Raw genomic sequence first — 16,528 nt, forward strand, 5'->3', positions numbered from 1 at the left:
CACACACACACACACACACACACACACACACACACACACACACACACTCTTACAATCTGTGCTGGGAGCCGTTGTCCTGAGAGCTGTCACTCATAGTAACGTCTGCATCGGTATCGTCAAGCCTGGACCGGGGCCCAGGACCTCCAAAGCCTCCAGAGTTGCTTCCCCTTTGGCGGTCTCTGCGGGACCTGTCGTACGACCGACCCTTGTGGGACCCTCTGCCTTTACGGTTGCGAAATTGTGGTTCCACTCTATCGTCATGCTCTGAGAAGAGGAAAGGGAGTTCAAAAGTTTGTCAGTTTTCATACACAATCAAATACAAATGAAAATACAAAACTTTAAGTCCAATCATACAATACAATTCTGTTGACATATAAATAGCAGAATTAGAGTAAAAATAACAAGAATGCACTTTAAGACATGGGCAGTGAATGACTGGAGCACACAATGTCTCTTATTGCTTGCAGTATAACGATATTAATGAATAAAACCTGCACACCTTCACTTACCACCGTCTCAGAAAAGAATAATTTTGCCTTACCTTACTAACGACTTGAGTAACTGTATTAAATGTATTTTGTTTAAAGCGTACAATCCTGTCTCTTGTATTGAATTAATGGTAATAATAAATAGAAATAATGAAGAACTGAGTAAATACTTGTGCGTATAAAGTAATCAGATCTCCGGTGAGGGGGGAACGATTTGGTTTTACCTTCTAGGGACATGCAACCAGTGCTCCTGACCTCTCTCCTCACCATAAAGTCCTCTCGGTCTGAAGAAAACGGTACAAGTGGCATAACAGATGTCAGGTTAACGCTGAAGTGAACAGCCTGTCTTACCGTTGTAGTAATGTCCGCCATCCGCCATATTTCTGGAACAGTGTCAGGTGGGGAAAAAACACAGCCCTTTGCTAAAGAAAAATAAATAAATAGAAGTACTTCGTTTCTCTCTTTCACGAAACAAAAGCGCTGCTAGGCTGTGGAATAAGTTCCAACATCTCACGTGTCTTTGTGTCAGAGGAAACACAAAGGCGAGCACAACGTGATCGATGTGTGTGTGCTCCTAAACTAGCTGGTGGCTAGGTTAGCTTCTGCTGCTGCGCATTGTGGAGAAGAAAACGGAAACTGCTCTTGTCCGGTTTCTTTTCCGGGTCAACACAGCGGCGCGTGGACTTTACATAAAAATCACACAATGAATCGATGTCTCAGCACTTAATCACTGGTGGACGTTACACACATTAATGATACTTTAATTATATCATTAAGTGGCTTCAGGTTGTATATTTCTACAGAGACTTTGTCCGTTGGTCCTCAGACGAACGTTACAAACGTACTAACGTGAAAAATGTAGAAATGTTAAGTTAACTAAAACAAAACGTAAATATCCATCTCTCTTTTATAGATGTATGGTGTTAAATCTGAACAGGTCACATTAAATCAGTTTATTCTTCAGAATATGAATTAATATTTGGATAAAAATACGATTGTTTCCCTCACATAAATTATACTTTTATGCCTAGATGTACAAACAGCTGAATATACACTTAATACTTTATTTGGTAAATTCCATATCCATAGCAAAGTCATTAAAATCAAACGCATAAAAAATATTATGGAATTTGGAATCTACCTGGAGTCTCTTCAAGTTAAATGATGCATGTGCATTAAACATGTAAGATAATATCCTTTGGCATTTGGGTTTTGATATATTTATTTTTAATACTATTTCTTAGATATTTCCAAAGTAATTGTACATGGGGCTTCAACAAAGCAGCTCTACAAGCAGCACTTTGTCTTCATATTGTCTTGCTGTCAACTAAACTTTTGCTAAAACAAATATACACTGAGGTTTTTCTACAGTTAAGGATGAACTTTTGAATAAACTGCTTTGTTGCGTTGACAACTGCTGTCCTGAACAGGCGTTTGTAATCCTCCTCCAATTACTACAGCTGCTGACTGAATCTCCAACCCAACAGCACACCCTTTGAATTATCTGAACAAGAAAATGTACGGTCTACCATTCAGTGATGCAGACCTTTTTCACATGTCACAGTAGAAGAAGCAAAGGGGTAGTTAAAAAGCATTAATGATGGCTGCACTCCACTAAGGGGAGGGCCCTGCTACTGTGCACAATCACATGTGCTTGTCCTACTATGGCAAGTCAAAATGTCAGGGCTCTGGAGCAAGGTGCTAAAGCTAATTAAGCTGTGTTTATTTTCAAATATTTAACAGTTGTATCCCCATCAGAGGTGTCCCTGTTGATGACTACACGACTTTACCCCCCCAGGAAAAACAGAGGCTAAAGGGCTTTGAACTCGGATGTATAGGCCTAATAATCAATGCACACAACTTACTGTCATTCAACACACGTGTCACCACAGCGAGGTTGGGGTAGCTCTTCTGAGACAAAGTCACATGATCCATCCGAGGAAACTCTCCAATCTCTTCCATTTTAGGAAAAAATGTCAGAATTTATACTCGCTCATTAAAAGAAGACATTCAAACCGAAAAGCTCCACGTGCCCTGTAATGTTAAATGTTAAACTTCAACCGTGTTTTAAACAACTTCACCCCGCACCGCTGCGAGGTGACTGTCATAAACGTTGGTTTAGCTAGCTCAGGTAGCTGTTAGCATTAGCACAGCATGAACTTACAATATTTACCGATCAAGTTCCTGCTCCGCGGTAATAGTTGCCGTGACGATGTGGGAAACAATCGCCTCTGACGACCCGTCTTCCGTCCTCGTGGGTGTTCGTCTGACTGTCGTGCACTCCCGCTCCCTTTTCCCGTCAACACGAACAACACAGCGCCACCTGGTGGACAGTTTCTAACACAGTGGAGCTCACTTTAAAAAAAATGTTCGTTAAAAGTGTCTTAGAGAGGTGTTGAATCAACCTTATGGTGGAGTTTGTGGTGCTGAGGGATTGTGTTGCAATATACTGAGAGGTTTATCGAATATTTGATCTACCCTCATTGGTGAAAACGGAGTGGACAGAAAATTAGAAACACATCTGGGCTGCAAACTACAGTCTCCAAAATGGCCACAAAGTTGAAACAACAGCTCTGTAAGACAACAAAAATGATTACAAACTTCACAAAATTAGGATTTATTGCAAGAGTGGAAGCAACAGCTATAGGTTTATAAATTGGCAACTGAGTGTTTGATGCTAATAAACTCTTTTCCTGCAAATAAATGTTGGTTATTTTGTCTGGAACCGGTCTGGAATTGTGAGTGGCAACAATGCAGCATTTTACAACTTCTTTTGTTTTGTTTTTTGATTTCCATCCAGAGCAATATGTCACTCTCAACTGACAGAGCTCTGTGTTGTGGCATCCTGTCGATGGTTCTAGATTAGGTTGAGAATGAACTGCATTTTACATTCTACTGTCCATTCATGAGCTTTTCCTGGAAATCTCAGATAAAGAATGTCAGATGAATGTAGATTGCAGTACATGTTTACATCAATGACCTAACATTTAGTTCCCTTATTTGTCTTTTAAACACATTTGACCAAAATTTACCCGTACATGTTTGGTATCTTTGAAAACGTTTGGATTTACACTAGAATATAAAATAAATATCTGTGGGTTTGAATAATATTTGGCTGCACAGCATGAAATTGTACTGTGATTGAAGTTGTTAAAGGCTCACCGTTTCATAAGCTTATGTGTGACTTACTATGTTTAGATTAGCAGGGTTTGTTTGCTTTCCTTTTTCTTTCTTTTGCTTCTTTTATAGTTTGTAACCTGTTGGTGATTTTATATACAATGATATGGGTGGATGGTTTGTGAGTATGAACGTACGTATGAAGAATGAGCTTGACAGAGGCAATCATTGTTCATTTCACTCAGCGTGGACCGTCTAATATGTGAAGGTGTTTTGTATCATTTACATTTACGATATGTTGCAGAAGTTGGCTCACAAAACTCTACACATAAGAGTAAACATCTTACTTCTGTGTCCAAATGAAAATCTGCATTCAAAACCTACCAACCCCTTTTTCAAAAAGGTATTTTTGCAACAAAATGATACACACATACATCATTTGAATGACTTGTTCTAAGCAGCAACAACATTCATACGAGCACTGCTGATTTGCTCTTGTGGGTGATGTAGGCGGATGGTGTCGTTTGCCTTTGTGCCTTTGTTTGAGGGACGGTTACAAAAGTGAAGGCTTTGATGCTTTTATCTAAGCATTCACTTACAAAACTGTAACTGTAAACAGCCTATAAGACCCTGAAAAAAATAACATTTCAGCTGCATCATGTGGAAAAAATTCAAATCCCTGATAGTAATATTACAACATTCAATTCAGATAGGCTGACTTATAGAAAGAGTTTCCTTTGTTGCTGTGAACAAATAACCTCAGCATGTTTTGTAACACAGACCAGATCTCTGACATATTACAGACCAGCCCAAGGAAATTTTGTGTTTGGTCCTTTATGAAATAAATAGGTACTAGTAAAGAAGAAAGATTTGTTTGTAATACAACATTGTCTCCACTGTTACAGTATGTACATGCCAGATGTACAATTGCAGGAGGACCACATGTCTTTTCTGTGGATTTGAATTGATTCATACCGTTATCGTTCCTCTTTGCCCATGAAGACAGATTCCCCACAAACACATCCTCCTCTGTTGTCTCTTTTAGTGAATGAAATGAGGCAACAGTTCAAAGTGAAAGGTGTCGTATATGGGGGCGTCTCATGCAACACTCTTTTCTTCTCCACAGCTGTCCTCCTGCTGCCAGGAGGCCACGCTGATGGCCTGGCTCAGAGAAGTGATGAGGGAGGTCAGACCGATGAGGTAGCCGTCCTCTCTGCTCCCCTCAGCCCACGGGAGGTTGTGTCTGAGCTGGCTCGCGTCAGGCACCGGCGTCGTCTTCGCAAAGTCTATCATCCACACGCTGGCCTTGCAGCTGTGGTCGTGGACAAAGAGAAGCGAGCTGCCAATCACCTGATCAGGTCAAACATAGAGATAATAATATCAGCAAAAAAGACCTCTGGGTTCAACGTGGTTTTAATATGATCTTAAGCAGAATTTAACAAGATAAGATCTGTTTCTAAACCAACCTCATGGGTTCTGAAAAACAATGAATTCTTCAGTGCGTCACTCAGGGCCAGGAGTCTGGAGTGGTAGGCTTTCTGAGAGCACAGATGATTTGTTGTTTCGCAGCAACAGTTAGTTCACACATCACAGGGTAAATAATAAACTGAGAGTGGACACCAAATAAAGAAATCACAGGAAGTCAGTCACAAAGATTAAAGAAGGAAAGGAGGAAAATTTGAGGACTTACAACTTTTTCATTTCTTGTTTGATTTTGAAATTTCCATTTCAGTTTTTTTCTGTTTTCGTAAATGCTTGTTGTTGGTTTAATCTTTTATCCGGTCTTAATTAAAAACATTTAAAGACAATTGCCTCCATATACCCATTGTGTTGAGGTATACTTTAACTGTCTTTAGAAATGCACAGCAGGCATCAGTGCATTGATTATGTATTGGAAGCCTGATATGGATCAATCAAAGGCAAATACCTGAGACACACTAAAACTGAACAAATATCTCATTTTCATTAGATCTCAGTTTTTGAGTTACGTTTAGTCATTCTTTTTCAGTCATGGATTCCTTGATTTTATTCTAGGTTTGTTTTTCTGCAAATTATTATATGATTAAGGATTTAGGACATGTTTTTTAAAGGAAAAGTAAGTAGTGTTTTCATAACAGGTAGAACTGACCAGGATCTCCAGTTGTCTCCTGGTGAAGAAGAGCAAGGCCTCCGTGACCTCAGCTAAAGACAGAATTTTCCTGAAGTCCCGGTGGACACTGCCGTCCTCCATCTGACTCACAGAGAAGCAACACAACAGCACAGACATGGCACATTTGAGAACTTGTTGAGAATGAAACAGATCATTATTTTGAGTGATTTTGTTGGCCTTCAGTCCTACCATGATGCCTTCTATCCTGAAGCCCAGTGTGGACGTAGAACTGGTCGTATCTCTCCACTGAAGGTATCGACACTTGGTCACCCCTCTCTGTTCGTGTTCCTCCTCCGATGGAGCGGACGGGTCTATTTTCACCATCTTCTGGTACATGTCACTCCGCGGGGTGGCGTTAGTCCGGGCTTTGATCAGCTCCTTCTCCTGGTATGTCCTGAGAAGGAAACTCTCATGTTGTACATTAACATACACATTTTACAACTAAGCCTCTCCTAATCATAACTACACTCATTTCTACAATTTGAGTCAGTGTATACGCCTGCAAGACTGATCTGGCCTCCTCTGGTAGAAAGACATAATTACTCTCAAACCTATACCTGACTCCCATCTTGCAGTCCATGATGACAGGTTTCCTCAGGCCGCTCAGAAGGTCCTCCATGCGGATGTAGCAGTGCTCCCCCTTGGTGACCAAGCCGTGGTACTGCGGCACAAAATGTCTCAGCGGGTCTCGCATCAGGCAGTCCAGGCACTTTGCCTCCACTTCACTGTGCAGTTTCAACACCTCCCCTCCCTCACTCAGCTGGAAGGTACCTGGCAGCAGTGAGACATGTAGAATTATTAGCTACCCACAGATATTATCATTAATTGTGTGATTTTTTCCCCTCTTTAACATGAGATACAATGAGGTTGTGAAAGGTTGGGCCTTCTGGAGATAAAGTGTTGTAACACAGCAGAGATATGAATGTATGAGCTATATCCAGCATGCAGTAGTGTACAGATACATGCAGTAATATAAGTGAATGTAGTTCATTTTAGTGTTGTAGTGATCACAGTAGTTGCTGAGTCTGTTTTGGAGGAACATGCCTTGATGTCCAGCCAGCTGGACCCAAGAGCTCTGCCGCCGCAGCGACCAGTGCATCATGGTCAGGTAGGTTTTCCAGGAGCGGCACTGAGGCACAAAAGGAGAGCAGCTTATGTTGATGTCGAACATGCAAGACGAACTGGCTGTGGAGCCTTTTCCCAGCATGCATTCTTTTTGAAGAGCATACAGAGATACGTATCTATCTAGAATTCACCTGAACCTGAACGTGTGCATGCATGCAAGTATAAAAGCCCCAGCTAGCCAGTGGGGTTGAACTAGGGCCTTGTTGCTGTGAGGTGACAGCAGTGACCTCTTTTTGTCACAGCAGGAAAAGCACATGTGTTACTAATAACATTAACTCGGGCTCCGTTCTATTCAAGTGCCCCTTCAAGCCATGACAGTGTGACAATGAGGCAGCATGCACAATGAAAGGAAACTGAAGCAGCTCAATGAAATTCAGCCCTCATTCATTTTACGATTCATCATCTGTGCTTTTCCTGCTGTGAGATGTCAAAAATGTCGGCTGTGGAAAAGGCCAATGGAGCGGCTGAAGCAGGACTATTTCTTTGGACAGTGAGAATATATCTCTGATTGAGAGACATTAGTTGGGATACATTATACAGTATAAACACATTCTAAGTCGTCTGTGCACGTCAAAAACTGTCATGAGTGTCAGTGCGTTTGGTGTTTACAAACAGCACGTACCTCGACAGTTAAGATCTGTTTTGTATATAAACAAAACAGCCGCCATGATACACAGGCATGAAAAAACAAAAAAACCAAGGGAAGAGAAAGCAGACCTGAGCATGCTCAGTAGAGGCACAGTTACAAAATGACAAGTTTGTAGTTTGAGGGAAATATCTGTATCATTGATATGTAAGACCTAATACTTCAAATTGCAGATGTTTGCAAATGTTGATATTTTGATCCCAGAGATGTATTACTTAATGATAATTTGCCTATTATATCTGTTATTCAGTCCTTACTCCCTCTCCTTTCACTGACTGCTCCCGTCTACCTTCATATCTGCAGCAGCAGACAGGTATGCAAACTTCATTCAAATCGGACTTTGTCAAAGTCCTCTTTCAAGCCAATGCAAATTTGGCTGGACCAAAGGTGCAAAGAACAGTTAAGAAATATAGTTTTAGTATGCCTCTTCTGTGGAAAACCAGAGCAGCCATGATGCACATGCGTGATGCCAGACTGGCACAGCAAAAAGCCCCAAATTAAAAATGTAGTTTTAAACTGCATCCACACAATCTCACCTTCCTGAACTCCATCCTCTTCGAGCCAACATCTTCTCCTTCGCTGACCACTTCATCGCTTTCTGCTGAGGAGAAGTTGACGGAGGAGCTGGAGGAGGATTGCAAAATTTTGGAGAGGATGGGATGTGGGGAGACCCACTGATGTGTTGTGGAGTCCTCTCTCAGTCCCAGCAACTCATCTGCCTCTTTATCCTCCCCCTCTGGGGTCTCCCCTCTCCCCTCCTTCTCTACCTCTGCAACAGGAGACCTCTTCCTATCTTCATCTTCTTCTTTGCCGTCTATCTCAAAACTGGAGTTTCTACCTCTCCAGTGTTTCCACTCGCTGTTTGGGGGCAGCACACACTCCCTCTCTCTTCCACTCTCTTCCATGCTTCTTTTCCCGCTCCACCTCTCCCAACCGTCTGTATCAACTTCATGGCTCCCCCAAAGTCTGTCCTTCCTCCTCATCCTCCATTTTGCCTTCACCTCATCCCTTGCACATCTTGCTTTCAATTCAAAGTCCTCTTTTCTTTCTGTGCCTTGGGCGACCTCATTCCTGTTTCCCCTCGGCACGTTACTTGATTCTGAATTGAGCTCATTGTTCCCCTCCCCGTCCTCTCCGAGTCCACCTATACACTGACTGTAAGGTGGGAAACTTTTAGTGGACTTCAGTCTGGGTCTGGATCTCACTCTGACCCCCCTGCAGCCGGAAGGTTTTTCACTGATTGTCATATGTCGGTGCATCTCATCTGATAGTATGGCAGAAAAGTCATTATCCATAGTTTGCTTGCTCTCTGTCTCCATCTCCATCCCCTCCATGTGGTTATCATCTGTGATGTCCATCTTTGAGTCCCGTGTGTGTGAGCGTAGGTAGAGAATCTACTCCATGACCCCAACACATGTGCTTGTACAAAATAGGGAAATGTTTACAAGTTGGGAAATATTTGCACAGTTCAGAATATATTTGAGGAAATTAGCTTTTTTACAATTCTGTAAGCAATGTTTTAAAGCTTTCTTCAAATGACACATGGAAATATAAAACTACAAATGATCATATGCATCTAACTTACCTTACTGTGTCTTCGACCTGTTAGAAAGCTCTGCGCCAGTGAGCTACATCCCTCTCTCATTCTCCCTGCTGGTGCCATATTTTGCATGCAGTGATGTCATGAAGTTTCCAAAAGCTTCAAGAGGACATCCAGAAATGACACACTGTGTGAGGTAAAAGACTCGAAATTGAGGAAGGTGCTTTCCCTCCAAATAGGAGAGTGTACGTTGTGGGTTATCTGTTTTGGGGAAGTGTTTTCCGACTACACAAAAAATTAAACAAGTAGTCTCATAAACATTTTTCAAAGATTTTATTGCAGCAGTTTAACAGAAAGTACTACACACGCTGGCTTAATATTAAATGAATTTCAGATCTTTTTGTGTAATAGAAAGAGACACACACCTTACATACTTAAATCATATTTGGAAGAAAATTCTAACATATAGGTTTTAAGCATTTTAATAGCATGGTAATAACCTGCAAAAGAAACAGCTCCATAATCTTACTTTTCACAGCTGAAAGAAAACAGTTTTTGAAATAAAAACTGATGGGATGAAGAAAGTTTCATGGTTACCTGACATATTTTGTCTGTATTTATTCATATGCTTATTTATTTAATAATATATGTATTTATTTACTGTTAAACAGATTTGGTGAATACCAGATTACAGCTATGAAGTGCAAAGTAATAAAAACACACTGACAGTGAAAGATTTGTATAAAGTGATGAAGGTTCAGGTGACTCAATCCCATAAATCATAAACATTAAAGCAAAACAGTATGAAACATGTTATTGTCATATTTTAAATTTTATTTATGCCTTGATTGTTGCAGAACTTTCTTAAATTCCTTACATGTGAAAACCTACTTGGTAACAAACCTAATTCTGATACTGAAACACAGATGACGTGATGTAGGAGCAAAAAGATCTCCAGCTAAAGCAGGGCAGCGGTGTGTAGGTGCTTTCTGAGTCATTTTCAACCATGAATCTCTCTTAAATCTTCATCCTTACATCTTGTAATCGCTCCTGTATTAATGGCCTCAAGCTGCCTCTGTTTCAATTGTTTCAATCTGATGGTGAATCTGTCTGTTCTGCACCTCTGTGTTGGCATCAAAGGATGGGGTGGATGGCCTCGCTCGGCTCAGATTTGTGGGGTTCATCTGAAGGGAACATCAGATCTGCAGTACCTGTCAAGGAATGTATTCTTTTATTTTTGTAGTCAGCAACACGTCCCTGATGCAAACATTTACAAAAACGCTGTAATTCTCTGTGCCTGTGTTTTTGTACCTGCAGCAGCATATTTTTCATATTCTTCTTGGTTGTTCTTTGTGTTCTCCTCCCTATCTGACAGCAGTCCATCTGTTCTGAGCTTTAAACAAGGAGGAAAACAAGCTCTCAGAGCTTGTTGAGTCTTAGCTACAACACCTGAGAGGAATCTGGTAATATTTCACACTCACTTAAACACCAAACTAATGAAGTGTGCAGCCCTGCAGCTGCAGCTAAACATTGTCTGCCTCTCCTCTCACCTGCCCTGGTCCCCAATCCACTTTCAACAGCAGCCTCACGTAGCAGAGGACAAAGACGACACTGAGGAAGATGAAGTTACTGAACACGCCCACCATGGCTGATAGGAGAGGGAAGTTGAACAATACGTATCTGAAGTAGAAAAACAAAGACATTAATTATGATGTGATGCAAAAAAGAAAAAGCTCCCGTTATCCAACTTTCTGTCAGTTTCTGTCAGGTGGAGAAATATTTCTCTTTAGTTTAGTTTATTTGAGAGAAGATATAATCATGAAATGAAAAATGCCAGAACTCAAAATGTTCATCTGCAGTTCGAAGGTGTTACAAAAGACAATAGATTTTCTGTGTTAAAATGTGTTTCAGTATGACATTACTAACTCTAACTCTATTACGGTCTCATTTTTTGCTGTAGATTTAAAGAACATGGATTTTTTTTCTGCATGATCTATTATAAAGCATGGTGTGCACATCTTACCTCATACCACTGAAGTGAGCATGAATATAGAGCTGAGATGAGTAGATCTGCACCTTGCTGGACAGGATCTCAATGACGGCCGTCATCGAGGGGACATACTGTGTACATGAAGACAAACCTATAAGGTAGACGCCAACAAAATACCTGCTTGCTGTTTATGCACACTGACACATGCTGACACATTCACAAAGTAATGCTTGACTCACAGGGTCGTCCCTGTAGTCTGAGAAGAGCTCCACCTCCAGCACTTGTTTCTGCTCAGCGACTCCGGTCAGAAAGGCTGGGAGGAACAGCACCGTTCCCACGTACCTCAGCAGGTCTGAGCGGTATCGCAGCATGCTCTGACAAAACAGCAGGGCAACACAATCACCCAGACATACACTCCTGAAGCATTCATTTCAGTCTCCTCCAGTAATTTGCTCTTTCCTTACAAATGTGTTTTCAATGATGTCATGAGGAATATTTAGGAAAGGTTGATTGATGTTGTCATGGATGCAAAAGCTTTACCTTCTATAACTAAATGATTTGGTTGCATGCTCAGTTTAATGGCCACGAACAAAAGCTGATCTCAGTGGATTACCTGATGAACATTTTATGATTGAATGCAAAAACATCACAAAACACAGCCTTAAAAAGTACAATATCAACACTTTGATTATATGATGTCAGGCCCCAAAAGAAGTATTTATTAGAGGACCGTTGCATCACAATGTACATGCTTTTCTTTTCTGATCACTCTGTGTTCAATCAAACAATTTAAATGAATGATGGCACCCCCAAGTTCACGTCTCCATCACCTGAGCACTGAGACCACCTTCTGTTGCAGCAAGCATAGGCAGCCCTAATCTGGCTCTGACCAGGCTGTGTGATTAAACCGTTATTATGCGTCAGCGCTGTACTCACAAAGCGAGAGCTGGAGGCGGACAGCTGCTGTCTTGCCTGAGAAACACACAGCAAATGCAAACGTGAATCACTGGGTTTTGCAGGCTTTAGTAATCAAGCACTGGGAGCCGAACAAATCAACGACTCACAGAGCGAGCGGAGGAGGCAACTTGCCCTCCGTCCCGAGAGAAACAGGTTGTCTTGATCATGAACATCCCCAGCTCATGATTGGTCGGAGAATCAGGCATCTCCAGCTGCAGAGACATCTGATAGGCCTGGCCGAATGTCAGCACCTGAATACACATTTTAAAACGATTGCACATGTGGAAGTATAGATTGATACATGCAGTAGATATATGCACACACGCACGCGCACACACACACACACACACACACACACACACATCTACATACATGTTTGTTATTCCTCATCAGAGAGATGTTGGCCACTGGGTAAGAGCACAAAAAAGATGTGGGAGATTCACAGTCTGTCCTGCATACAACGTGAATGATTGATTAGGAATAAAAACAAGAAAGCACGAATCAAACACACAGTAATATACAGTCTGTGCAAGACTTCACATACACACCTGTAGTAATAGTGCACAGGCGTGGAAAAAGCCACCAAGGGCATGTAAGAGTAGTAGAAGCTGCCATATAAAAAGGCGGCGACCCAGAGGAGTAGGATGACGATAAAGACCAGAATAAATCCCTGTACAGCTCTCTGACGGGCGTGTGAGATCACCATGATGACAGAATCCCGGAGCCCCATCAGAGCTCGGCCAATGAGGTTTGACAGTTCTTGATCATCTCCTGGACGCCGCAAATTACTTCCTTGATCCATGAAGTCTAAACTTCGACAAACAACAAAGTAAACTGTTTACCAGGAACAGATGAAAAACAACCAATACAAAGACAACATACAACAAAAACTCAGAAAGTTAAATGAAACCACATTACAAGCATGTTTTAAAAGATGAGTGTAAAGTATTAATTAAAAGGATCGTACTGGCTAAGTTTGGCTCCGGTCTACGGTCTCAGTCCTTGAAATGAAAAGATTTCATGAAAAAGGTGTGGTTGACGATGTTATGATGTCATGAAGCCTATAGATACAAGCACCCCTTTGATAATACTGAGAGCTGTGAAGCCACTGAGTCCAATCTCAGTCACAAGCAGAGGCCTCTCACGTCAGATGACTGAAACAAACTGACAACATTCATCTAACACTTAGACCGTAGAATCAAAGAAGCAACAAATCAATGTGTTTAAGTTTGTTTTGATAATTACACATATTGTGTAATAATGTTGGTGGATAGGCAGTATTTATCAGAGTGGACACCAAGTGTCTGTAAAATTAAGCCTTTTATTTTCTCATGTAACTAAAGTTAAGTGATGGAATGTTACTAAGTACATTTACTCATGTACTGTAAAAATCTGAGGTACTAATACTTCACATGAGCCTTCTCTTTCTCATATACACTTTCTATTTCAACTCCATTACATTTCAGAGAAATATTGTACTTTGTTTCACTATATAAACATTTGACAGCTTTAGTTACTGGTTAATTTACGAATCAAGACTTTGCATACAATTCATATGAAGAGCTAATATATAAACTATCAGAACTAGAGGTTGAGCTGAACCGATCAGTCAATTGATAAAAGATTAATTGGAAACTGTTTTGATTATCATCAAAAACATTTGAAAGGTTCCATCTTATGTGGACTTGTTGCTTTTCCTTTTACATTTTTTTTTTATTTCTAACACTTTGGAGTTTTGAACCATTGGTTGGACAAAACAAGCATTGTGAAGGTGTCACAGCTGCCATCTTTCTGTATGGAGTACTTTTACTTTTCATACTTTACATGCATTTTCCTGATTATACTTACTGTATATACTTTAATGTAAGCAATATTTCCAATGCCGGACTTTTTTTTTTATATGAACACTTTATCCAACACTGCTAAAGTTGTAATAATATCTACTCGTTAAAAGAGGAAGGGAGTTACGACTTGCACAACACATTAATGAACACTGCCATGAAGATTTTCAGATTAAGAGTTATGGTGGCAAGGATTATAGTTTTGGACCCTAAAGCATTTTCTACTCAATGTCCAGATTAAAACCTTGTTTTGTTTAATGTTCATGTGATATCCAACAGCAGCAGGCCCAACAGTACTCAGTCTTGTTAGAAAAACTCACCTCTGGTTCCTGTTGGCCAACTATGAGTTGTTAGGAAATCACTTCTCCTTCCTCTGAAGTCTCTTTGTCCACAGCTTGATACTGTCTGGATGAAATGGTGTCAACAGAAACCCCCCCAATAACTTTAGCTGCTGAAAAGCTGCCATTGGACAGGCTTTAGTCCATCCCACATGAAGAGAGATGCTGCTGCCAACTGGAGCAGAGCTCCTGGTGTTGAACATGACACTGACAACAGGGCTGAAACTTGAGACCCGGAGTTCATACTTTAAACAACAAAAGCCCCATTATATAGTTTATATATGTCATAACTCCCTGTGAGAATACAATAAAACTGCGTGTATCTGCTTATCATTTTCTTTTGGTAATTGTTAAACTCATTGATACATTGCCCTCAGTGACAATGTTGGATGATAATTTGACCTGAGCAGCCTCTGTTTTAAGTTTATTCTTTATTTGCACATCCTACAGCCCAATCCATATTATACTTACATATATGTTTAATTGCTGAATGATTTATTTTTTCTTGTTTTTGTGTCTGTTTTTTTCCTCCATTGTTGCTAAATGTACTGCAAAGGTCTAATTTCCCCCATACATATATCGCTCCTGATTTTCTGATAATCTCCACTAGCGCCCCCTAAATGACAAAACTGTTTATATGTCTGTGCAGAGGCACCTCAATTAAATAAACACAAAATTGCAATATACTTGGATAGACCTTGGTCTTATAATGTGGTAAACTTGACTATTTGAAGAGGTGGTATGTGTCACAGCTCTGCCACCATTATCCTGTTTTGTCCATCTCTCACTCACCTAATCAGTTTATTCAGTGCACCTGCCAGTCACACCCACCTCGTCAGCTCATTACTCTCACCTGCTCACTCTGCTGCATCCACTATTTAAACCCCAGTCACACACTCACTCACTGTCAGACCCATCTGGACTCTTTATGATCCCATATTGCTTTTATGAAGTATAGAGAATAGAGTAGTCTAAATTGCCAAGAGATAAAATCTCCAATTAGAAAAGCAGTATTTTGGATAATAAGTATTTTATAACGGAGGGAAATTTCAGAAATGCCTGTGACCTTGACCAAAATAAATAAATTAGATAATGAATGGATGGATGGATGGAAGTGCACATGTGAATATTTAGTGACCGATTATTAATTGCACTTTGATAGATATGTAGCCTATACAAACTACATTTTAAAAAATATGTTAATATATATATGTTAAAGAAAGGCAGAGAAAGTAAAAAAAAAGTAAGTACAACAATCTGTCACCAGTAGGAGGCGACATCCTCCGGCGGAACGGAAAAAAACCGCCAAAACAATTTGACACCGTAGAAGAAGACACTTCTGTCCAATCACACGCTGCGACTGGCGCAAACCGGAAACACTAAAATCTTACATTTCATTTCACATAATCGTTTGGAAAACTGCTTAAAGGTAATGTTGCGGTTATGTTTCTCAAATCCACATTGAAGTCACTTAACACGTTTAATAACGTTGGAGAGGAACTTAGAAAACACGCTAATATGACTTATTTAATAGAGGTAGCATGCTGTTTATTAAGGGAAAGTCTGCTGGTCGTTGTCAGAGCTCCCAATAATAAATTATCATAGTTACCCTAATTGGGGAAACGTATCTTTTGGAGCCAGCATATGCTTCAAAGACAACCTTTTTATTTCTGAAATCACAGCAAGAAATGTAGGTTTAAACACAATGGTGTAAGTTGTTATTTTCATGTTTTTGTCCTTCTCTGTCTTCTGGTTGCAGGATGTCCTGTAACACCAGTGTTACTCGTGTTAATGTGTCATCTGTGGCTCAGGCACAGCGAGTCCCGGTCCACTTCCTGCCCTGTGAGATTGAACACAATGGGCCGGCCCAGGTCTCAGAATACCTCACTACTACCACCAAAGACTGCAAACTAGGTACACCCAGCCTCTCTCCCAGTAGAGTAAAGAGTGTTGTTACTGGTCCAGTTTTCAACCCTAACCTTCTAACCACAGTCCTTTGTGTGTTTTTGTCACGACAGAGAAGACGGTGTCATTCAGAGGGCGTGGGTTGAAGGGGCAGGAGCTCAGCTGTCCACAGGGCTACACCGGCTTAGTGCTGAAAGAGATCAACAAGCCCAGCTCTGACCACGAGGTAGACATCATCACTGATGTCGTCGTTCACGTCACTAAAACTTTCTACACTGACCAGCATTCTGGTTCTGGCAAACATCAAGCAAAGCACTGACTGGCCATGAAATCACATTTTTGTGCGGGTGAGGATTCTGGGACTCTGTCTTCATAATGGTAAACAGTGTGTGTGTGTGTGTGTGTGTGTGTGTGTGTGTGTGTGTGTGTGTG

General features: G+C 40.8%; 3 protein-coding genes across 8 annotated transcripts in view; 1 reads left to right on the forward strand and 2 right to left on the reverse strand.

The window, feature by feature from the left end:
- Positions 1–2,737, reverse strand: part of nxf1a (nuclear RNA export factor 1a) — a 12,035-nt gene extending 9,298 nt beyond the window's left edge. Inside the window, exons 1-4 of one of the 3 annotated variants that reach the window (XM_031862881.1) lie at positions 2,662–2,737; positions 2,354–2,443; positions 713–772; positions 54–264 (exon numbers count right to left, since the gene is read on the reverse strand). In XM_031862881.1, coding sequence (XP_031718741.1) covers positions 54–264; positions 713–772; positions 2,354–2,423 — 341 coding nt within the window. In that variant the 5' untranslated portion in view covers positions 2,424–2,443; positions 2,662–2,737. Of the gene's footprint in view, positions 1–53; positions 265–712; positions 773–839; positions 1,103–2,353; positions 2,492–2,661 lie in introns of those variants that run through there. The other 2 variants (XM_031862880.1, XM_031862882.1) reach the window with 2 other exon arrangements.
- A 6,674-nt stretch (positions 2,738–9,411) lies between these two features.
- LOC116391844 (seipin-like) lies at positions 9,412–14,684 on the reverse strand. 4 transcript variants are annotated; one of them, XM_031862800.1, is made up of 11 exons: positions 14,663–14,683; positions 14,174–14,254; positions 12,561–12,819; positions 12,385–12,463; positions 12,120–12,263; positions 11,992–12,027; positions 11,295–11,429; positions 11,089–11,186; positions 10,616–10,745; positions 10,377–10,458; positions 9,412–10,276 (listed from the first exon to the last, which is right to left on the reverse strand). In XM_031862800.1, exons 3-11 carry the CDS (start codon positions 12,812–12,814, stop codon positions 10,200–10,202), a joined length of 1,035 nt encoding a protein of 344 aa, XP_031718660.1. In that variant the 5' UTR covers positions 12,815–12,819; positions 14,174–14,254; positions 14,663–14,683; the 3' UTR covers positions 9,412–10,199. The 4 variants fall into 4 exon arrangements, with proteins under 4 accessions (XP_031718660.1, XP_031718662.1, XP_031718661.1 ...); XM_031862802.1 differs by lacking the exon at positions 11,992–12,027; XM_031862803.1 differs by lacking the exon at positions 9,412–10,276 and having other exon boundaries at positions 10,400–10,490; positions 14,663–14,684.
- Positions 14,685–15,121: 437 nt separating this feature from the next.
- The window catches only part of rnaseh2c (ribonuclease H2, subunit C), a 2,866-nt gene continuing 1,459 nt past the window's right edge, over positions 15,122–16,528 (forward strand). The window contains exons 1-3 of the mRNA XM_031862558.1: positions 15,122–15,620; positions 15,951–16,105; positions 16,210–16,322. Of these exons, the coding sequence (XP_031718418.1) occupies positions 15,952–16,105; positions 16,210–16,322 (267 nt within the window). The 5' untranslated portion in view covers positions 15,122–15,620; position 15,951. The remainder of the gene's footprint in view (positions 15,621–15,950; positions 16,106–16,209; positions 16,323–16,528) is intronic.

Source organism: Anarrhichthys ocellatus, unplaced genomic scaffold (assembly GCF_004355925.1).
Source record: "Anarrhichthys ocellatus isolate YVR2014 unplaced genomic scaffold, GSC_Weel_1.0 scaffold27, whole genome shotgun sequence".
Lineage (NCBI taxonomy): Eukaryota > Metazoa > Chordata > Actinopteri > Perciformes > Anarhichadidae > Anarrhichthys > Anarrhichthys ocellatus.